The 21,925-nt window shown below is 32.3% G+C and overlaps 1 protein-coding gene across 12 annotated transcripts in view; it reads right to left on the reverse strand.

Annotated features, from left to right (window-relative positions):
• Positions 1-21,925, reverse strand: part of LOC113514452 (mitogen-activated protein kinase-binding protein 1) — a 114,175-nt gene that overhangs the window by 8,416 nt on the left and 83,834 nt on the right. For 5 of the 12 annotated variants that reach the window (XM_052893109.1, XM_052893108.1, XM_052893106.1 and 2 more), the window contains exons 15-29: positions 21,438-21,548; positions 20,788-20,877; positions 20,096-20,226; positions 19,535-19,663; positions 18,655-18,780; positions 17,839-17,975; positions 17,150-17,250; positions 16,362-16,478; positions 13,852-13,938; positions 12,954-13,078; positions 12,293-12,440; positions 11,675-11,822; positions 10,786-10,958; positions 9,910-10,036; positions 5,144-9,203 (exon numbers count right to left, since the gene is read on the reverse strand). In XM_052893109.1, the coding sequence (XP_052749069.1) occupies positions 5,479-9,203; positions 9,910-10,036; positions 10,786-10,958; positions 11,675-11,822; positions 12,293-12,440; positions 12,954-13,078; positions 13,852-13,938; positions 16,362-16,478; positions 17,150-17,250; positions 17,839-17,975; positions 18,655-18,780; positions 19,535-19,663; positions 20,096-20,226; positions 20,788-20,877; positions 21,438-21,548 (5,475 nt within the window). In that variant the 3' untranslated portion in view covers positions 5,144-5,478. Of the gene's footprint in view, positions 1-512; positions 624-1,268; positions 1,386-2,321; positions 2,464-3,079; positions 3,211-4,664; positions 4,779-5,143; positions 9,204-9,909; positions 10,037-10,785; positions 10,959-11,674; positions 11,823-12,292; positions 12,441-12,953; positions 13,079-13,851; positions 13,939-16,361; positions 16,479-17,149; positions 17,251-17,838; positions 17,976-18,654; positions 18,781-19,534; positions 19,664-20,095; positions 20,227-20,787; positions 20,878-21,437; positions 21,549-21,925 lie in introns of those variants that run through there. The other 7 variants (XM_052893113.1, XM_052893115.1, XM_052893114.1 and 4 more) reach the window with 6 other exon arrangements.

The following is a 21,925-nucleotide window of genomic DNA, read 5'->3' on the forward strand; positions in this document are numbered from 1 at the left end:
AAATAACACAGTAAAAATATTTATATGTATAAATATGCTTGGTTGGAGTAAAAATATTAATTATATTTTATGATGGCATGTAATAATGATACATTTACATTGGCTAATGTAAGGAACTGACCATTGTAAACCTATGTAAGATCTACAATGATAACCCGTGAATACAGTAAATCTGTATATACATACGTATAAAAATCTCGTGTCACGATGTTTGTAGTCGCACTCCTCCAAAATCTCGACTCGACCGATTTTTATGATTTTTTTGTGATAATTTGGTAATTATGAGCATATCTCATAAAGTACATTTTATACCGTTAACTGATTAAGACGTCCCTATTCTTAATTTATATAGCAGAATAATATTTGCCAAGTTAGGTAATAACGATCATTCACAAACAATAATTTATAAATCACTTTTACATGAAAGACATACAATCGTTTCTCTGAATCCCAGAAAACGTAAAAATAATTATTTCCGTTATGATATAAGTAAAATTAAAAAAAAACCTTACTGTTGGCCTCTGGGGCGGTGTCCTGTTTGGGTCGCTGCCTCGTGTTGGCCGTCAACCGCGCGGTCACCTCTCTCGCCTTCGCCGACAAGTCCCGTTCGCTACCGCTACGTCCTGATAAATGTATTTTACAAATAATATGCATGTGAGAGTTGTTTAAATGTTTGTATATTTAATTAAATAAAATTTTTTGTTTGTTTGTTTCAACCGTGAAGTAGTTGTGTTTGCATGGTTGTGTTTCGGTTTGAAGGTTGGGATATGGCAGTCAATTTACACGGCACAGAGGAATAACACCTGAGTCCTCAGGAATGGCAACGCATGGGGAGTATCATGGGCGAAACAGTATACTTTGTTATGTCCATGGTACTGCTCATGTCTATAGGCGACGCTTACCACTTTCCATCAGGTGAGCCGTCAGCTTGTTTGCCATTCTAAGTTGCATAAAAAAACATCTTTTAAGGGCAGCTTACTATACACGTCTACGTCATACTCAATGCAACAAGCTGATACAAAAAAAAAATTAAGTGTATATGACCCATGCGAAGCCGGGGTTGCTAGTTTATCGGTAGACAAAAATACTTAACCACGTTCCTTCAGATGCTCCGAAAGTTTTTTTTTTTTTTTTTTAATTTCCATCAAAATAAATATTAGACCAGATAATGTAGTTTTTTTTTTTTTTTTTAAAGAAAAATCGATGTCTACTACTCTTGCAATATCATTTGTGGTTTACTTATTGAATCCAAGTAAATAACCACTCACCAATACGTCGCTGGTCGACCGAGCCCGCTCTAGGCCGCGGCGGGACCGCCGGCTTCTCCGCGGTCCTTTCCTCCGCTTCGGAACTGGACTCCTCCTGCCCCCCGGTTGAGAGGCTCACTGTGATGTGCATGTTAGTTTATTAGGTGCAGGTTCGATAATTGTTAAGCGCTGTGGTCAGTGTAATTGTAACTACTTCCTATTGTTTGTGGATTATTACTATTGGAGCAGTGTATGCTGACATTTTTGACTCTACAATAATTTTATTGTTAAAAATTTCATAAGTACATTATATTTTATATAATAACTACCAATTTAACTCATATGTAATTTGGTTGAGATAATAAATTTTACAATAATGTTCTATAATATGACAAAGAAATACGACAATTTTTCATTTTTTTTTTTTACATTTGGCTTATTTAGTAAATAATGATACGTATAACTATATTTTTTCAAAATATTATTGCAGGAAATAATAGAATATAAACAAATAGCTAAAATAAAAAATTAATGAATGAAATTCTATGAATATTTGAATAGAATATCTATAATAATGTAATTACGTATAATAGGCATGTGCATTACTATTGTATTATATTTAATGTTTGTTTTATATGTTATGCTGTTGGTGTTCCTTTAAATAAATAAAATATCTAACTTTATACTACTGTCAATATTAATATATCTTTATATGAGCAAAAGCATGGCAACTACTGGCAAAACCCCCCTTATGGAACAGATCTATGTTGAGCAGTGGACAGTTAAAGGCTGATATGATGATGATGATGATGATGATATGGGCGAATGTCAAAAATGTCATCGTACTATCAAAATAAAGAGTACTATCGAGTGACAGTTGCTAGAGTAAATGCGATGTTATTATTCATTACTGACTCACGCTGGCGCACGTAAGTCTATTATATACCAATGAAAATTAAATAAAAGTGCATTTAAAGTTCGTATATATAAAAATTATTTTAAACTAACACTTTACTAGCTACGTTAGTTTATGATATAATTGAATATAAGTTTAATATTGAGTGGAGATCGAACCTGCACTATAAGCGTTGGCGAGTCCCCGTCTCCTGGCTGTGTTCGCAGCAACCTTGTTCATTGAACTGATGGTCGGCCGCATCAGACCCTGGGCACGAGGGGGCTGCTGCCGAGACGGTTGTGGATCGGATTCTGAATCACTCTGTGAAATAAAAAACATGATTATAAATTATGACTGTTAATAATACCAAATACCATAAACAGAGTTTTATGTAATAATGTTGCGTTTTTTTATCAATTACAATAAATATATAAATTATTAAGTTAATTTTATATTTTATCTTATCTACCTAAATAATAATGGACATTTAGCCTGATGATAATTATTTATTTTTGACACACCTGTATTATGTACAGAATGACTAGGTTATTAGTATTTCAATAAATTTTACATACCAGTACTTTGATGAAACATGTAGCTCGAAGTATACACAACTGAATATCTAATGTAACCATGTTTAATGCAAATAAAGACATTTAAATTGGTAAACAAACTGACCGCCCGCCTAATTTAAACTGGTAGTATAATGTGCATGCAAATTCTATAAAATTTACTGTATCCGGGACCTAGCAGATAATGGAGATATCTTTTCCTTATTAAAAAAGTCTTATATCCAATAGAGAGAAGTTAGTGGGTTGTAAAGTACGGCTGGCACGTCGATGATATAGAAAGATTTCTCTCCTTATTGTTCCATATTACTTCGTATCAGTCGTCTTTAGAATAGGTCTCGAAAATCTAGTACAAAATACCCAAATACCTGATTATTTAAGACCCCAACACTTGAACTTCGGGTCATGTTTGACTTGTTGTTATACCGGGGTGTAGGCCGGACGAATCCGCTGGGCGATTTTGTCGCAGGCGCTGTAGGCTGCGCCGGTTTCGATGTGGCTACAATATAAAAATAACGTTAATGTTACGCAGTAGAAAAACATTTCAAGTATTTACATATTACGTCGTTTATAAAGTAAGTAACAGTATGAAAATATCCATCTGTTATTTCTAGTATAATAAAAAGTATATATTTTTTTGTATTTTCTTTACCTTTAATTTCGAAAACTACTAAATTTGTTATTGTTAGAAAGCTATACCATAATAAAATAATATAGGCTATATTTCTCACAAAAATTATGGGAAATAATATAACAAAATTAAATTCTCAAAAAAGTCCAAAAAAGACAATAAAAATTTAAACTTAAAATATGCTGTTTATTTTTTCAATATATGTATAAGTTAATGATATAAACGTTAATGTTATTTATGTTAATTAAGTTATTTATATTAAGACTAGGCACTGGTCTCAATGACAACGATAAAGCGACTAACGATTGACAATCAACACATAAGAGATACACAATTACAATTACAAATTTTAGAATTTTTTTTTTTTAATCGTCTATATGCAAACGGATACTGCATTATCGTGGATCACCAATAATTTCAATAAGTTCTTTAATTCTGAATGACTTCATCATTATTTTAAAACATCACAATTTGTTTTCCAAAAGAGATTTAAACGTTTCCCCAAGACCTACATTTTTTATATTAAAGATATAATTTAAGTAAATTCGGTACACTGCTGCAGATCCGCACTATATAGAACAAAGAACCTGATAGAACAAGCTATGGATATGCCCAAATATTTATATTTCACATGTTTTAATAATAAAAAAATATAACATGTCTCATATTAAAATCTATTGATGTACTCTATTGCAATCAACTCGCTAGTCGCTTGATAAAATCGCTACTCGTTGCCTGTCAGACAAGTGGTTTATATTAAGTTAAAATAAAAACACATAAAGCTCGCACAATATGCAAGCAAGCTCAAATATGCAAAGCTATTTGAATAGAAAAAAGAACATGCAAAGTAACTTGCACTGTATTGAAGATTTCCTATTTTTTAATACATGTCTATAAACTCCACATAGTGGCACATTTGTAATACTCATATACGTCAATAATTTAAAAACGTAGAGCATCATTTACCATTTCTAGCAGTTTCAAATAGTTGAATACCTTCACCATGATATGTTTCCGAATAAAATGCAAACCCAACACCAATAATTAGGTAACCAAAAATGTAATGTGTTTAAAATCATAATGTACAGTTATTTCAACCCAAATAATAGTTTTGAAACTTTATTATGTGTGAGTTAATCCCTTCCATTCATTACAGGCAATATACTAGATTATTCATCTTTAATATATTTATGTTCAAAATAAGAATCAATAATTTTAATTAAGTAGTGGCGCCTCCACCTTCAAATATCCGATTCCGACAAGTTAGTTTTGAATTCATAACCTTCTGTGCAACCATTCTGTGTCAACCTATAGGAACCTACCTTGTGGCGTTCTCGGTGCCGGCATAGGTTTGACGGCGAGATCGGACAGCGATATAGCCCGCCTCATCCCCGCTGATTCCTCTTCAGGCTCAGACGACATGTGGTTGCGATTGACTGATGGTATACCCGAATATAAATAACATGCAAGCTATCTGAATGATTGGTCGGTACGTAATACTTATTATTTTTTTGTTGGCATTATGCTGATAATGAATTTCAGTACAAAACTCATGATTTAATATCACAAGATCGACTAGTAATCCTGTTTAACGCATGACATGACGTTATCTGTGTGTATCCTTATTTTAAGTAAAATACAAACATGGCACTAATAATTTCTAAACTTATTAAAACGAAATAAATATACTATTCAATTGAAAATGTAGTAAAAAATTGATAAGCATAAAATATTGGTAAATCATCAATCAATTCATTAAAGTAAAGAAAAAAAAAAGTGTAAAAGCAATTTTAATATTATAGTTACAATTCAAACTTTTGAGTGCCGTGTGATGTTTAATTAAATAAAAATTATGAAATAATATTAAATATATCAGTAATCTAAGTGACCATTCCTTCAGATGCGAATCCAGCAAAAGCAAAGACAAAATATAACACTATGTGTCAAAAAACACGTGCACACATGATTGTAACAAAATAATTATAACATGCCGTAAAAATCGTTATTATTTAAAAATAAAAACGAGAAGCTATGATTTGTGATGATTTGTGAAGATCAGCCAAAAGAAAGCAAAATGAATATAGATAATAAATATTGTAAATTTCCCGAATAAAATGTTTGGCTTCTTCACATTGATCACAAATTTGGCAAATTCATGGTTGAATTTGGTATAACGAAAGACAGCGACGTCTGATAAGCGCAAATTAACGTGACATCTATTTTTTGTATAACTGCCAAACATGCTTCCGAACCTTGCGCTGGCGTAAACTTCGATGGAAGGACCGGTGTTTGAAATGGCACCCTTTTAGCTAGACAAGAACCTCTAACGACATTCCCCGAACAAATTACTGGTCGTATTTTACTAGTAGCTACAATTTTATTTTCCATACACAATCTCGGAGTAGGAACTCTTATAACCTTTCTAAAAGGTGTTTTTGGACGATTGAATCCATAAAAAGAAAGTCGTTTTGGAGAATTGGTACAACTCGAACTTGTCGTCGAAGATTCGTAATTTTCACTGTCTAAATGAACGTCAGTTTTTGGTATTACCATTTCATTGTATACTCTCTGTTTTAAGTTTTTGGGAACGTTTACCTCAGTTTTTATTGTATTATTTAGTTTAATTTCCGGTTCCTCGACACCAACAAGTTCGTTGCCTGATTCGTTTGTTACGTTGTTACTTTCTTCCTGAACGTCTACAGTTACCAAACCTCCTATTTGTTCAGAATCCAATATATCGGGTAAACTTAAATTACGTTTAATTTCTTTGTTTTCAGAAATTGGCAGTGTGTCTGCGTCAGCTTCTTCCAAAGTCAACGATGCAAAATTTGGTACCGTATTTTGTTTTGTTGCTAATTTTTCAAATTTCCTAGATAATACTTTAACCACGCCTTTGCCGTCATTTATATTGGCTTTTAAAGGTTTCATTCTCCATTCTTTTAATATTTTCTCTTGCAGTATTTTCCTTTCCTCCATTTCTACCAACTTATTTATAATTTCTATTTTACGTTCAATATATTTATATTTTTTTATCTCTTCATTTATTTCAGTTTCAGGCACTACATTTTCTTTAGTATCCATTTGTCTACTATGACACGGTTGAGATAAATCCCTATCATGTGAAATCTTCTTATTAATTTGATCTTTAATACATTTCCCGTAAAACTTGTTATCTTGCTCCGCATAATAATCTAATGAATCTTTGGCAAAATCATTACTGTCTTCTATAACATCTAAAGAGTCCATACTAACTTGTTTCATTCTTTCAATTCTCTGCAAAGCGTAAACCTCTAAACTGTCCATTTGTATTTCAGATTTATTCTCATTCACATCTTTTTCTTTAACAAAAATGTCAAATGTCTTTTCCGCGCTATCAGAAGAGTCAATTTTGTTCGAATTTTTGTCTTCCTCTTTCTTATTACCTAAATAATTTTTGTTTTGCAAACCATCTAATTTAGCTTTATATTGGGATGATATGGAAGAACTAAGACTAGCCTTATCTAATCCTGCTTTTAATCTGTTGTTTATTTTCACCGACGATGTTCTTTTAATAGGTTTAGGTGGTTTGTGTGGAACGAATTCCATTGTGATTTTAACGTTGTTGTTCTTCTGAGATCCTCGTTCAAGACTTTTAGTGACATTATTGTATTTCGAGCCGTTCGCTTTATCCTTATTCAATTGATTTTTGCTAACTTTGGTTTGAGCATTTTTACGTATCTGTTCTTCGAATTTTTCAAGATTTTTTTGTACATGAGAATTGCGTTTCTCCATCAACGTTTTGAGTGGATTCGGTTTAGAAGCAGGTTCCAATACAACTTCAAAACTACAACTTTTAGATTTAATCATAGTGTTTCGGTCACAGCCTTCCATTTCACTCACATGTTTACGTTTTTCTACAAATTGTGGTTGTAGAGATTTGCTGGTATTAGCCCTGTAATCAGTAGTTTTTAATCTGGGTATTTCATCTGTCTGTTTCTTTTCTTTCGTATACTGCTGAATATTATTTCCATCGAAATAATACGCAATATTCTTTGCTGGTGGAGGCTCTTTTGATGCAGAATCATAGAGACTTTTAGATCTAGTCACCGTCTTATGTCCTGACATTTCTGAAGTGGGAATTTCGAATCCATAAATTTTACTAGCCGGAACCTTTGGGCTAATACTGATCGGAGCAATATCTTTATAATTAGGACTCGTACCTTCTAAATAATTATTATACATGTAACTACCAAAGTATGGAACATTATTAGGACTTGATCCATAACTTTTCGATGTATTATCGAATTCGTAGCAACTTTTACTGTTTCTAGGTATCCCTACACCGTGACTTCTTTGTTGGCGTTTAAGCCTCGTACCTTCGAATAGCATTTCCAAAGGAGCACTCTTAGTACATTCTGAATCATCAGATAGTACGCTTTCTAAAGAGTTGCAATTAGTCCTCGATAACTGGTTATCGTTATCCAAAAACATCTCGTCTGATAATACAGATTCTTGACTACAACTAGACTTTATATATTTTTTCTGATTCAGAAAGAAACTAGCACTGCTATGTCTGTGATGTTCCAAATATTGTCCATCGGGTTCATTAATATTTTCAAAGGAACAATTTTGGGAATCATTCAAATTGTATCTACTACTATCAAATTTAGCTTGTTGGAACGCTACTTCGTTGCCGTATTTTAAAAATATTTCATTAGAAACACTGGAACAGTTTGAATTATCACTAAGAACGGATTCATTTGAACGTGTCACGCATCTTTTGGTTAATACACTTTGGCACCTATATATATTCGAATAATTATAATTAATTGAATCTTCATCCATAATATCATCAAGATTCGATGGCATATTTCGAGGTAATGTAGAACTTTTCTGACCAATGCACTGTGGTTTAGCAGGCACTGCGGGCTTATCACCAACATATATTTCGTAATTAGAAACAGCACGTCTGGGAGCTTGTGATTTATTGTGTTTCTTACAAACTTTCTTGGAATAAAGTTTATTTTTACAGCTTGCGTCTTGACTTAAACTACAATCTTCTAAAGAATCAGAAGAGAAATTACCGTCATCCTTTTCTTCTACTTCTTTAGTCGGGTGTAAATCTAAATCATTTTCTGCTTTAGGCCCATAATCATCTAAATCTCCATACTTTTTAGTTATTTCAGCTATCATTTTCTCTGTATCAGTTTTTATAGTATCCACAATACTTTTCCCACTGTCTTTCAAATTTTTACTATCAAGCCCTACAAAGAAACATAAAGAATTTCTTTTTTTAGGATCTAAAGAGTTTGTTTGTGGCTTTTGTTCATTTTGATTATGGTTTCGATTTTGAGCAACTTTATCTGTCCATTTACACTCTTCCGAAACCGGGGAGACTGGGCATGATTTGTAATTTTTAAAAATACTTCTTGCATTTGGTTTAGGTTTGGGTTGAGGTTTATCATCAGGCTTTAAATTTAAATGGAAGTTTTTAGATGGTACTTTAGGAGTTTCTTTCTCATCCTTATTAGGAAATAGTCTATTGAAGACCTTAGACTGAACAGGCTTTTTGCCCATATCTATAGTAAAAGCTAATGCTTGTTTCTGAGGCAGTTGTTCTTTAAATACAATGGGTTTGCTCCCATAAGGAGTGAAATTCATTGTGCGTCTATCATTTTGTGTTTTTGGTATATTGGCATGAGGTGGTACATATGGTGCCACATTTTCTATATATTCGGGTATAATTTTGTTTAAATTCGCAGGAATGGCGTAGGGGTTTTTGTTCCGATAATCAATATTCATATTAGGGTATGGATTTAGACTGTCGAAATAATTTGAGTTTAGACTATCCAGGGTTTCCTCTGGACAAGGGTTGGGTACTCCTGGTTAGCGTGATGGGGAAATTTTAAATGTTAGTATATAGCAATACATATGTTATCGTATCTGACAAGAAATATACTTACATACATAATAAAATTATATTACTTTCTATTTTTAAATCACATTTATAGTCAACTATCTTTATATGTAAATGTAACTTAAAACTTGTATACAAACAATTACATTTTTTTACTTATATCATATAATTATTAATTTCTTGTCAGAATATGGTATGTAATAGCAGATGTTTATGATGTGTCACGCTCAATCTTCAACAAGAATTAGAATAATTCAACACAAATAATTTATTACTGTATTTTCTTAATATGTAATTTTATTAATAGTATAGTAGACTGATATTAATTAATTCTCAGTAATTAGTTATTTACATACAGTTGGCCATGACATACTTGTCAATGATAAAATGAACTATTGCTCTTCATTTTTTAATCACATCAGTGCCTTATCCTCTAAAAATTATTTATTAGTATTTATTAATATACTAAGATTCTTGACTGTGTTAATAATTTTACCACATACAATTTATTAAGTTTACTAAACTTTACTAAAATCAAAATCTACTTTTAAATTGATTCAAACATTTACTGTTGTTAATAGAAAACTAAACTCTATTATAACAATATTACAGTAATAAATTGACTGTATTCATTAGAACAATAACACGCATTATTACTAGGAGGCACTTACCATATTGCCTCGTATTGGACGGAACCGCCATAGAGATGGGGCGGGCCCGCCGCGAACCATCTTTCTCTGGCACGTAGGACAGATCTGTGGTCGACTGACTACTTTTTAGATTCGACCGGAACGCCACCTGATAAACGAATATCAATTTAATAACATTTATAACTAAAAAGGTATTAAAAATTCTTATTCTATGAGTTGTGTGTACCTACATGCATAGTAATTAAAAAATAATAATAAAAAAAAACTAAAGTTATTAATAAATATTTAAGTATTCTATTCCACTTTACCAGATAATCTGACGTCATTGTTGACAAAAAAAAGTAATTTTAAGCATCTATACAAATAATCTCTGTATTTGTGTTATAAGTTGTAATGTGTATGTATCCATTATTGTATTATGATTATATGTATTATGATGCATAGTTCCCCAATAGATGAACCGATTTTGATTCAGTTTTGATTGTGCTGACATACAGTACAAGCAGTAGTCTAAGCACTAATCTAAACTAATATTATAGAGAAAAGATTTAATTATCTGTTTGTAATGGATAAACTCATGACTTAACCGATTTTAAAAATTCTTTTACCTATAGATAGCCACACCATCAGCTTTTAACATAAGACTATTTAAAATTTAAAATAAAAAAAAATATCTAGAATAAATAAAGATCCCTTCACTATATACCCGTGCGGAGCTGGGGCGGGTCGCTAGTCTACAATATTATCTGTGTATTAATTTTAATTAAAAACTATTCAGCTGTTAAAACGCAATTGAGTTGGAAACATTCAAAATCAACTTTTATTTATCATAAGAGTTATAGTTCAAGTCAATTTCAAGATTAGTAAGATACTAAGATACATTTCTAAGATACTGACGCTTTCAAGCTGCCGCCGCGTCTCCAATATGCGCCTAGTAAGTTCTTCTCGCTTTCTAGCCGCTTCAGGGTCCACGTGTTTGCCCGGCGTCCTCGGCGCCGGCGCCGGAGCCGAGGGTCTGGCTGCTGGTACTGGAGCTCGTGACAAGTGTTGTGACGATAGAGATGTGTTGCCTGCATTAAACAAAAAAGTCCAAAATGAAACAAGTTTGTATTGACGACTGTCTTAGGTCATCAAACATAGTCATTGCATCAAGCATATGCAAAACGAATACTTGAAATCAGTATATATAAGTATCAGTATATTGTAATCTTAAATTATATAGATAGAGCATCGAGTGTAAAAAATGGGTTAACTTTTAGCCAGCCAAACATCAAATTAGCTAATAGTTTTTTTTTTAATCAAAATAAACGCATTTTTTTTTTAAGTGTTGCAAGTAACTAGAAAAAAAAGCTCAGATGTTTTAAATTAAATTCGGAACTATTTTTCGGATATAATAATATACAAATGTACTTATTACTTACCAATTAATATACATGTATTAATTAAAATGGCAACTATTTACAATTACATAAAAACGAGTACAAATTTTATGTCCATACTTGATATAAATAAAAGTATCCAAATAAAGATAAACATTATTACAAATTACCATGAAATTTGGTTTGAATTTACTTTTTTTACGTTTTTACTTTTTAATTTAACCTTATAATATACACACTAATAAATGTAAATTATGATGACCGTATTCACGAAGCATAGACAAACACTCGACCTATATAATCTATGGATCAAATATGCCCACAAAAAATAGAACAGATTGTATCTAAATAAAATCACGTTGTTATGTATTATATTCTTACTATACAAGAATGAATAGTTAACAAACCTCCAGGTGGTGTCGTGTCTAAATCAGCGCCACTCAAACTATCGAACGCGGATTTAATGTACTTCTCACGACGACCAGCGGTGTCGATCGACTCGCAAGAACCCGATAGTGGATTCCGTTCTGCATTGTCGCCAGATGGCGTTGAAACCTGTGATAAATATTAAAAACATTATATCTACATAGTTTAAAACAAAGTTGCTACCCGCTGTACGTTTATATCTTTTAAATTAAGAAATTTATTTTAATGCGGTTTTCATAAACAGAATGCTTTAAGAGGGATGGTTTATATGTATAATTTAATATTCGTTTATGTTAATTTGTTGAAATATTATGATTATTCAAGATGTCAGAAGTAATCAAATTGACTGAAATCTTTCATCGAAAACGCCGCCTAATGTACAAAAAACTAGTCTAATTTATACTCGATACAAAAATGTAAGCATATATGTTCTACTACACGTGTAAAGCCGGGGCGGGTCGCTAGTTAAAAATAAAACTGCTAATACATCGATTTGATATTTCAAATATAATTTATTAATGAATTAAAACAAGAACGAATGGAACTTGAACCCTAAAGCTTCTGAATAGAATGTTGTATCATAATAATGTATTACTTACCTCGTCGTCGTCTGAGTCATGGCCGGAGCCACTGAGAGACGTCCCGCTAGGTGGCAGCTCCAGTCTTGGTGACTCCGCTTTCCACCTCTTGGAGCGACGTACCGATTGCCGCAACTCTTCTGCGTCCATTGCGTTCACCATAAACTCGCTAAAACATAAAACAAATATTAATGGGGAAATTAATGTATTGGAAAAGACCTTCCTGTAGGCACTTCGTTGTATAAGTGAAAGGGAGATGATTGGCATGTCATCTACTTATAAAACAAATGTTAATGACCTGCTTTATGCAGACGTAGAAGTTCTAGGAGGAGGGAAGGGAGATCGCCATTGTACGCGAAACAATGGTATTTGCTTTGAATAATCCGCCGATGTAAATATCTCTTAATATTACGCGTTCTCAACATTTAAAATCATTTTCTAGGCTTCTTAACATATACCCACATGTTGTTTTTTGGACGTGTCTTTTCTCATAGCTAAAACTGCTCCCGACCTTGGCTACTACACAATTCTATAGTGGGGACGACCCACCCGGCCTTCTCTTAAATACGCCTACAGTTTTCAACATTTATAATTCTCGAAGTGTATTAAACAAGATGAATTATGTGAAGAAAATAAAAAAATAGGTAATTAGTGGGCTTTTCAACCCCCAAAATAAACTCACCCGGGCGTGTCGACCTCATTGTTGCCCGGATAATATGTGGGCCGGTTGCCCCGTTCCGAAGATGACGTCCTCTCGCCGTCCGATATATCCTCGATGTCACCATCGTGCTCCGTTGACTCCTGGTCCTGAGGAAAAAAGCTCATCAGTAGTTTTTCCACTATACCAGAATACCTGATGGACAGTGGTAACTGTTACCTATAGATATGAACAGATATGAACAGTGGATATACTGCTAATAGTAATCCTGATAATGAAGATGTCTTCTTGTATTAAATATTACTCAGGTTGCACTCCCATACATTCCAAATTATGAATAACAAACAAAATGACGCAGTCTGGATGTAAGCGCTATAATTGAAAACTGATTGAATGAAAAAAAGATAACTTTAGACCTCAAAAAGAATCAAACGGTCTCTTAAAGAGATAAAATAAGACCGATAGAAATCAACTGATAAAACTCTTAATATTAAGATCTCTTTTATCACAAAATGCGTATTAAAATCGACAAATGATAATACAATTTGTGTAAATTCCTTTTTTTTATGCCACCAGCCTTGCATACAAGTGGTGAACGAATCAACCGATTGATACATTTTAGTTAGCGTAAAAAAATATAAAATACATAACAACACTGTCTCATTGTATCCTGTTCACATGGTAGCGAAAATATATCTATCGGCAAAATCATTCGGCACTTGCTCACGATGGCTGTTCTTTTTACATTTTTATTTCATTGTTAAAAAAATACCATTAAATAACTATAAATAACAACCTGTAAATAACAAATCACTAATCATAAAGTTACAGTATTGTGAAAAAAAAAATTAAAAACATAACACAAATAACCCATGACCATAAATATAAAACAAAAACAAAAAAAAAAAAACAAAAATCGAACCTCGTACTTAAAACTGCCGAGCGACGAGTCATCCGTATGATGCCGAGTTCTACCCTCACCCGTTCGGGTATTGGACACAATAGTCACCTGGTGCCGTGGGAAAATAACAAAACATAAGCACACGAAAAATAAAAGGAGCATGCCATTTAACACACTTATTAATATGGTGAATGTGTAGGAAACGCTTCCGAACTTTGAACATAAACTGTTTCACATACATACAACGCGACACTGATTAATACGTGTGCAACATTTACATACTTGTATTACTGTGCCCCAATGATTACTCCAAATTTTATATGAGACGAGTGTTAAGGCCATCATTTAGGTAAACTATGATTATTAAGTTATACACATCATAACTTACCTACCCGTCTCTTATAAAACATAAAACATGCACAGCGCAAGACTAAGTTAAAACATGTTTTAAACTTCATTTTATTAATTTTCATGTAAATACTAATGCTATATTAATAGTACATAAAATTCCATTTTAACAAAATACTACTTTTACTTTTTTATATAATTACCTACCTACGGAAGCATTTCCTTAAAACACGTTATATTGACTTCTAAAATATCGAAACAATATTTCTAAATAAAAGACAAACTATTTTTTATAATGACAAAATTGTCATTCCAATGTTAGTGATATTAAAAAAAAAACACAAAGCAGATTATACTCTGTACGTTATAGCATGTTACTACTGACACCTGACAATTTTACCAGGTTCTACTGGTTTTTTTTTTAGTAAGATTTTTAGAATCAATCATAATAAATCTAACTTTCTTATAATCAAATGTTTTGTTGCGTACTTTATAACGATAAGTTGTTTTAGAATACTTTTTTATAGTTTTAGTTCTAGTGCATTCACACCTTGCTATAATGTACAGAGTATAAATAAGAGTTAAATGAAAATAATGTATGCAGTGAAAAGCAAGACGTAAAAATCTATCTTTATTATACTTTACAGAAGGAAATATAGAAGTCATAATTAATTCAATAAGGCAAATTAATGATACTATGAAATGCGATGACTTATGAACCCAAAGCATCATGCATAAGTATGTAACTACAGTCTGTACTACTTGATATATTTAGTAAACAAAACCTGCTAACTTTTTAGTTTTTTAATAAAAAGATATTCAAGGAAATTATAAAATAATATATGTACAATATAATCAATTAACATAATACCCTTTTCATAAAAACTATTATTTTATGTATTGTAATAATGATCGATAAAAGATTATTTTCTATATAATAAAAATTAAAAAATAACGATTTTTTTTTTAAATTAAACAAGTGATATGCCATTATAAATAACAAATAAGCTTATATACATAAACAACAAAGTGAACTTCACAGAATATACTGTGTTACCCATGACACTCTTCTAACGACTAACCGCTTTACAGTGTCGGACGTTTTTAGGATTAAAACTACTTTTATTAGCTGACTATTATTATTGTCTTGTAAAATAATAATAAAAATGTAAGTAACATCTGTATAACTGTTAAAAAAAAAACAATAAGAAATGCAGCTCTTCATCTCGGTATGAAAGAAATGAATAAAAACTCATTAAACACGCTAAGAATTTAAAATTTCCCTCATGCAATAATGACAGAACATCTCTGTTTCTGAGCGAGAGAGAGATGGCATGTGTTGAATTTGTATGAGACACGAAATGCATGCGTGACAAACGAATATACAGCTGCTGCGCTGAGTGAGCGCATTCTTAATAAATTAACAACTAATTAATAATAACAATACTTAAGCAATGATAAGGAAACACATGGTATGTTTGATGTTGGTATTATAATCGTCAAAATAATATCCAAAATTTTAAAAGGCCTTCTTTGCTAAGAACTGCAACATCGCAAAATCCTGTAAAATTTTGTGCTTTCATTAATAAGATACTTTTAGTTAGTTTTTTTTTTTTTTTTTTTAATAAGAGAGATCTACGCAATATATTTTACATTAGTCAATTTAAGAACGCCAATTTAAAAACCCTTCTTTGCATAATGGTGGAAATTTCCATAATAACATTGTATGCCCAAAAATTATATAAAGAACAAGTTCACTTTTAATTGATCTGGATACCTTTTTAATGTCTATCTCAGAGAAAAAAGCATAGCTGTATATATATTTATTTTTTTAACCATTTTTTCTTTAATTTTGAGCATGAATTATATCACATTGATTTATTTCACCAATAAAAAAATAATACAAAGAAGGGTTGAAGTAAGATTTATAATGATAATTGTTTATACCCTTTGTAGTTCATTTTATAAGATTAAATATTACATTTTTTTACATAGACTTTTCTCAATATTTTTTTATATTTAGATAACAGTGAAAAACTACAAAATTCGACAGGAGATCGCAGCGTGCAATTGTCAGCACAGATATCCTCTCTAATTCCGATGTCAACAATATGCAAACGGTGAATGAAGCATACAAGCGGACACTCGGACAAACAAAAGAAAAAATAAATTGCAACTAAAACCTTCTCGGCCCTCGGAGATATCATGAGTATGTCATATGTCTTTCTCATGGTGTTATCAAAATGGCGAAATAGGGCTTCCACTCTTGGTAACTGCGTCAGGTTGAGGGACCTCGGCCTCTAGCGTAGTATCATAACCAATAAAAAAATAAAATTACATTTTTTTCCCCCTTTTTACTTATCCGCAATACGGAAAAATTTTTGCTGTATGATAATTTTCTAAAAAAGAAAAACTTACGTGTTGATCTCTATAGTAGAATTAGTCTATTCGACATCTATATTGCCCCGAAAAAAATGAAAAAAAAAAAGGATAAAATATAATTATAAAATTTATCAGCAGTTATATAGGGTCAAAACATTCCTACTTTTATGTATTAACAAAATAAATAAATTATTTACATTATAAAAACCCTCACCAGAAAGAAAACCAAAACCATATTGTGAGTGATTAAACAACACGTTAGACATATAAGGAGCTTTAGCCGAGTAAAAATATTCCAATCACTTATATTATCATTTGAATTGAACCTTTTTAGTATACAAATAAAGTCTTATTTACGAAAAAAATTAGCAAAAGTGATCCTTAAGAGGATTAAACATTAAAACAACTTTTAATAAAATAATAATGAAAATTAAATAAATTTTTATTGAAATTCATGTCAAATTATAAATATAAAAAGAAACCATAAATATTCCTTATACTATTTAACATAAGCTTCAAAATCGTATTTAGAATATTTGAACTCGCTCCCAGCACACCACCAAAATACATCCTGGTTGTGTATAAATACCTGTTTAACGTTGGTTTGCTCTCTTCTTTTCTCAATATACCGAGTGTCCGTGCCACTATCCAACGAACTGTCTTTCGAACCATCCGAGTCCACGCGTTTTTCTATATACAAACAAAATTTGATTCATTGTATTTCACAATAAAAACCAATTTCAATTGAAGCAGAACAAGTTATTCTGAATTCAAAATTAAACTACTTAACCGATTTTGATAAAATTTGTACGGAACCAATCTGTAAGTATATCCTTTCAGTTAAAAATTGAATTTTCCAAGTAGAGTTATAACTGACGGAGTTATGATGTAACAAACATATAAAAAATACAAGTGAATTGAGAACTTATTTTTAAAGTCGGTTGAAATTTTGAAATTGATAAGTAGTAATTTCAAGCTACTAAAATATACAATTATTTACAGCTCCATCTAGTGATCTATTAATTGTGACTTGCATTTATGTTAAAAGGCAACTAGATGACGCTGTACACAAATGAATACCTGAACCCAAATCACAAATGTTTTAACATCTCTGTAAATTATTGATGCCCATTAATTTCTCTCTTTCCATTAGTTTATAAACTAAATAAAATCTTATCTGAGAAATCAGTTCAAGGTACGATAGGACTGATATACCTGAAGTAGGTAAAAACCCTTAAAGATTAAAAAAAAGAATAAAGTATAGGATGAAGTAATTACCGGGCTGCACCCTGGTGGCCCACTTGCCGCGGGGCGGGTGCGCGGGCGGCGCGGCGGCGGCCGGCGTGGGCGGCGCAGTCGGCAGCGAGTCCCCTAAACTCTTTTTAGCCCACGTCGGCAGCTTCCCGATGCGGAGCCTGGCAACAATTCAATATAAGATGCATGCAAAATATCAATTGGAAACATCAATGACCTCGACATATCTGGGGGAAAGGATTGTTAGTAATGTGGTAAAAATATACCCTGTCAAGTCGACCTTCACTTGGTCTCCCTTGGAAACCATCGTGCTGAATCCCAGGTGTATTCATCACAGTGGGCTGACTGGCCTTTTCATTCTCACCTGTCATCTCTCGTAGGTGCCCCGCAAGTGCGGGGCACCAGTATACGATATTCCGTTAACGCTCACAGGATTGCCATTCCATTATCATCCATTAAAAAAAGACCTTGCATGTCAACGGTCACTCGAATACTATGGTTTGCAGCCTCCAAAAGTTTCCCCCTGGAAACCACGATGGTTGATACTTAAATGAATTCATCACGACTAATCTGACTTCATCATTCTCTAATACCCTGCAAATACTAAGAGCGGAGGCGTCCAATTTTCGTGTTATAAACAAAAAATATGATTTGAACAGAAAATTATTTTCCATACTTATCTCTTTTGTCTACATTAAATAAGTAATTCATATATGAAACTGCTTTATTGATAGCGTTAATACTTCACAATAGCGCAAAAAGTTAGTATTCATTTGTATCATTTACTAATACATTTAAATATAAAATAAAAAAAAAAAGTAAGTATTTCATAAAACTCACGTGTAGTCCGGAACGATGGGAGTGCCGTACTGTGTTTGATCGGGAAGGTCACGTGGCGGAGATCCGAAATGGGAATCACTCTCGCTGTCCAATGCCGACATACCGTTAGTTGGCGCTGATACTTTTCTGGACAAAGTTATTAATTATATAAATTATTTAAGTATATCTTTGAAATACTTCAGACTTAAAAATATAAAAGAACTTCATAATATGGACACCGCAATTGTTTTTCAAATACATTTAAAATCTTTAACATTTAAGATATGCTGCAATACTTAACAAACAACATTTCCACATAGGAAATAAATATGATTATATTTATTTATTCATAGTAATAATTATTGAATTAGTATGGGTAAATATTTACAGATGTTTCTATTTACATTGACACAAATCATACAATAATGTACATAATGAGTGGGCATGAATAGTATTGATACCGATCCGATATCTATATATTGGGTTTCTCTGAGCATTGATGGTGGAAAAAGGCCATCACTCATATCGATATCAGTCGGATTATCAGTCGGATATTTATTTTCGAATATGTTAAAAGGCTGTCAATTCAATATTATTTTATATTATATATATATATATATATATATATATATATATATATATATATATATATATATATATATATATATATGAGTATACATAAATACACAATAAAAATATATATTTTTTTTTATTTTATTTATTTATAAACAATAATTTGTATTTTAATGTCATAATAGGTACGTACAATAAAATTCATACAGTACATGAAAATAAATATAATAGAAATTAAAATTTGTTATAGTTACAGCATACATAATATTGTAACTAAAACCACTTTTCATTAAGAGCGTTTTTAATAGAAAAAAAAATGGTTACTAACTTGCCCTGGCGGATGGCTTGCTGCGCGAGCCGCGCCCGCATAGTGACCACCATGTCGTGCGGCACCCGCCACACGAAGATGCAGCCGTCTCCCGACGCCGACACCAGGTGCTGGCAGTCCGGCGTGAACCTAGAATAAAGTAATTAACGTCACAATGTAAGCGGTCATTAAACATCAGTCATTCTATAACAAAACAACCAGAACCACCACTACAACATGGTTTCATTCCTTTAAATAACAAACCAGAGGGAGACTTTGTACAAAAGTCGTTTGCTTGGATACCTTTGTCCCATTCATGTTTCTACTGTGAAGTAGTTGTGTTTGCATGACTGGGTTTCGGTTGAGAAGGGTGGGATGTGGCAGTGAATTTACAGGGTACAGAAGAATAACACCCGAGTCTCTATATAAAAAAAAGCATCATTCATATCATTAAAATATAAAAAAATTTAATGATAGCATTAATGGATTAAATAATAAGTGATACTGACTTTTGCGTATTAATACATTAACATGGAACTATTAACATATAATGATAGACTCATATGAAAAAAATAAACAAACCTGAGACCAGTGACAATTTCCGAATGACCGTACATAGTCGCCATGCACTCGCCAGAATAATAATCATAGACGCTCAGTATCTTGTCCGTGCTGGATGTTGCCAGGTATATACCGCTGCTATCTAACGCCACCTGGTGTTATAAAAATTAAGTTATTTAAACTTGGAATATATTTAAAAACTTACAACTAATTAATACCCTCTATAATATTGGATTGAATATCAAAATTTCGCTTGTTGTTTCGTCTATAAATTTCGCAAATCAAATATCAAGTGTTCAAGATAAGAATCTTGAACACTTGATACTTGATTTGCTCACATTTCAAATTCGATTGGTAAATACTATTAACCATTTAGGGTTGCCACAGAAGGAGCGGTATGAAACAGACCGAAAAATAACAACACATGCATTACTGGTTCATAGCAGGATAGCTGGGTACAGAGGAATAACATCTGAGTCCTCAGGAATGGCAACGCATGGGGGGTATCATGGGCGAAACAGTATACTCTGTTATGTCCATGGTACTGCTCATGTCTATAGGCGACGGTTACCACTTTCCATCAGGTGGACCGTCAGCTTGTTTGCCATTCTAAGTTGTATAAAAAAATCTAGTATGGCGATATTACTGCTAGCATATAAATTATAATAAATATAAAAAGACAATAAGAAATATAAATAATAAGAATATTAGACCTTGATAAGTGTGCCGTCCTCAGCGGTGGTTCCACGGAAGGTCTTGGTGTGACGACCCTGAGCCGCACTGTACACGCGGACGTTGCGGTCCTAAACACAACATTCTTTTATAATACACTAATCGTTATTAGTTTCAACAACCTTTTATGTCCAGTTTTATATAAAATTAAGACGTGTTTAATTCACAATTAAGTAATTAATCATATTATTTAAAAAAGGCACTATAACGAATTAACGGAATGTTTTTGGGTACTATTATATTTATTAACCAGTCACTGAAACCAGCCATTCAGATAAAAAAAATATATATATAAATAATTCAAAATAATTCACGCTCACTTTTTATCTTTATCCGACCAGTATATTATTCTCAATTTCGTGTATAATATAGTATATATCATATATGTGTAAGTATATTTGTTATTAATATATATTTATTCGTTTATATATGTAATTTTACTATGTATGTATATCAATAATTAGTAGTGCCGCATTCAAGTATTCTGACACTTCCCTATGGTTGACTGGGAGAGAATGCTTTTAGCATTAAGTCCGCCATGTACACATATTTGTACTAATGAATAAATAAATAAATAAATAAATAAAAATAATACGTATTTTACTTTTTATATTCAAATAAGCCCACTAACCTGGCAAGCGGTAAGTATATGCCTGCCGCCCGCATCCACCTCCATGTCGTACAGCGTGGTTCGACCAGACACGTTCTGACCACGGGCAAATTGATAACTGCCATCTGGATTCTAAAATGATATAAATGACGTGGATTAGCAAGAAACGTATTTTATGATTGACAATTTTTAAAAGCAGATAAGGAATATATAGATAAACAAGAAGACGATCAATTATAATTTTTTTATTCTTAAATTGCAGTGGTGTTTTATACAATACAACTTAGAATGGCAAACAAGCTGACGGCCCACCTGATGGAAAGTGGTAACCGTCGCCTATAGACATGAGCAGTACCATGGACATAACAGAGTATACTGTTTCGCCCATGATACCTCCCATGCGTTGCCATTCCTGAGGACTCAGGTGTTATTCCTCTGTACCCAGTAAATTCACGCCATATTCCATCCTTCAAACTGAAACACAGTCATGCAAACATAACTGCTTCACG

The sequence above is a fragment of the Galleria mellonella genome, unplaced genomic scaffold, assembly GCF_026898425.1.
Source record: "Galleria mellonella isolate WM207_F2 unplaced genomic scaffold, CSIRO_AGI_GalMel_v1 utg172, whole genome shotgun sequence".
NCBI classification, from domain to species: Eukaryota; Metazoa; Arthropoda; class Insecta; order Lepidoptera; family Pyralidae; genus Galleria; species Galleria mellonella.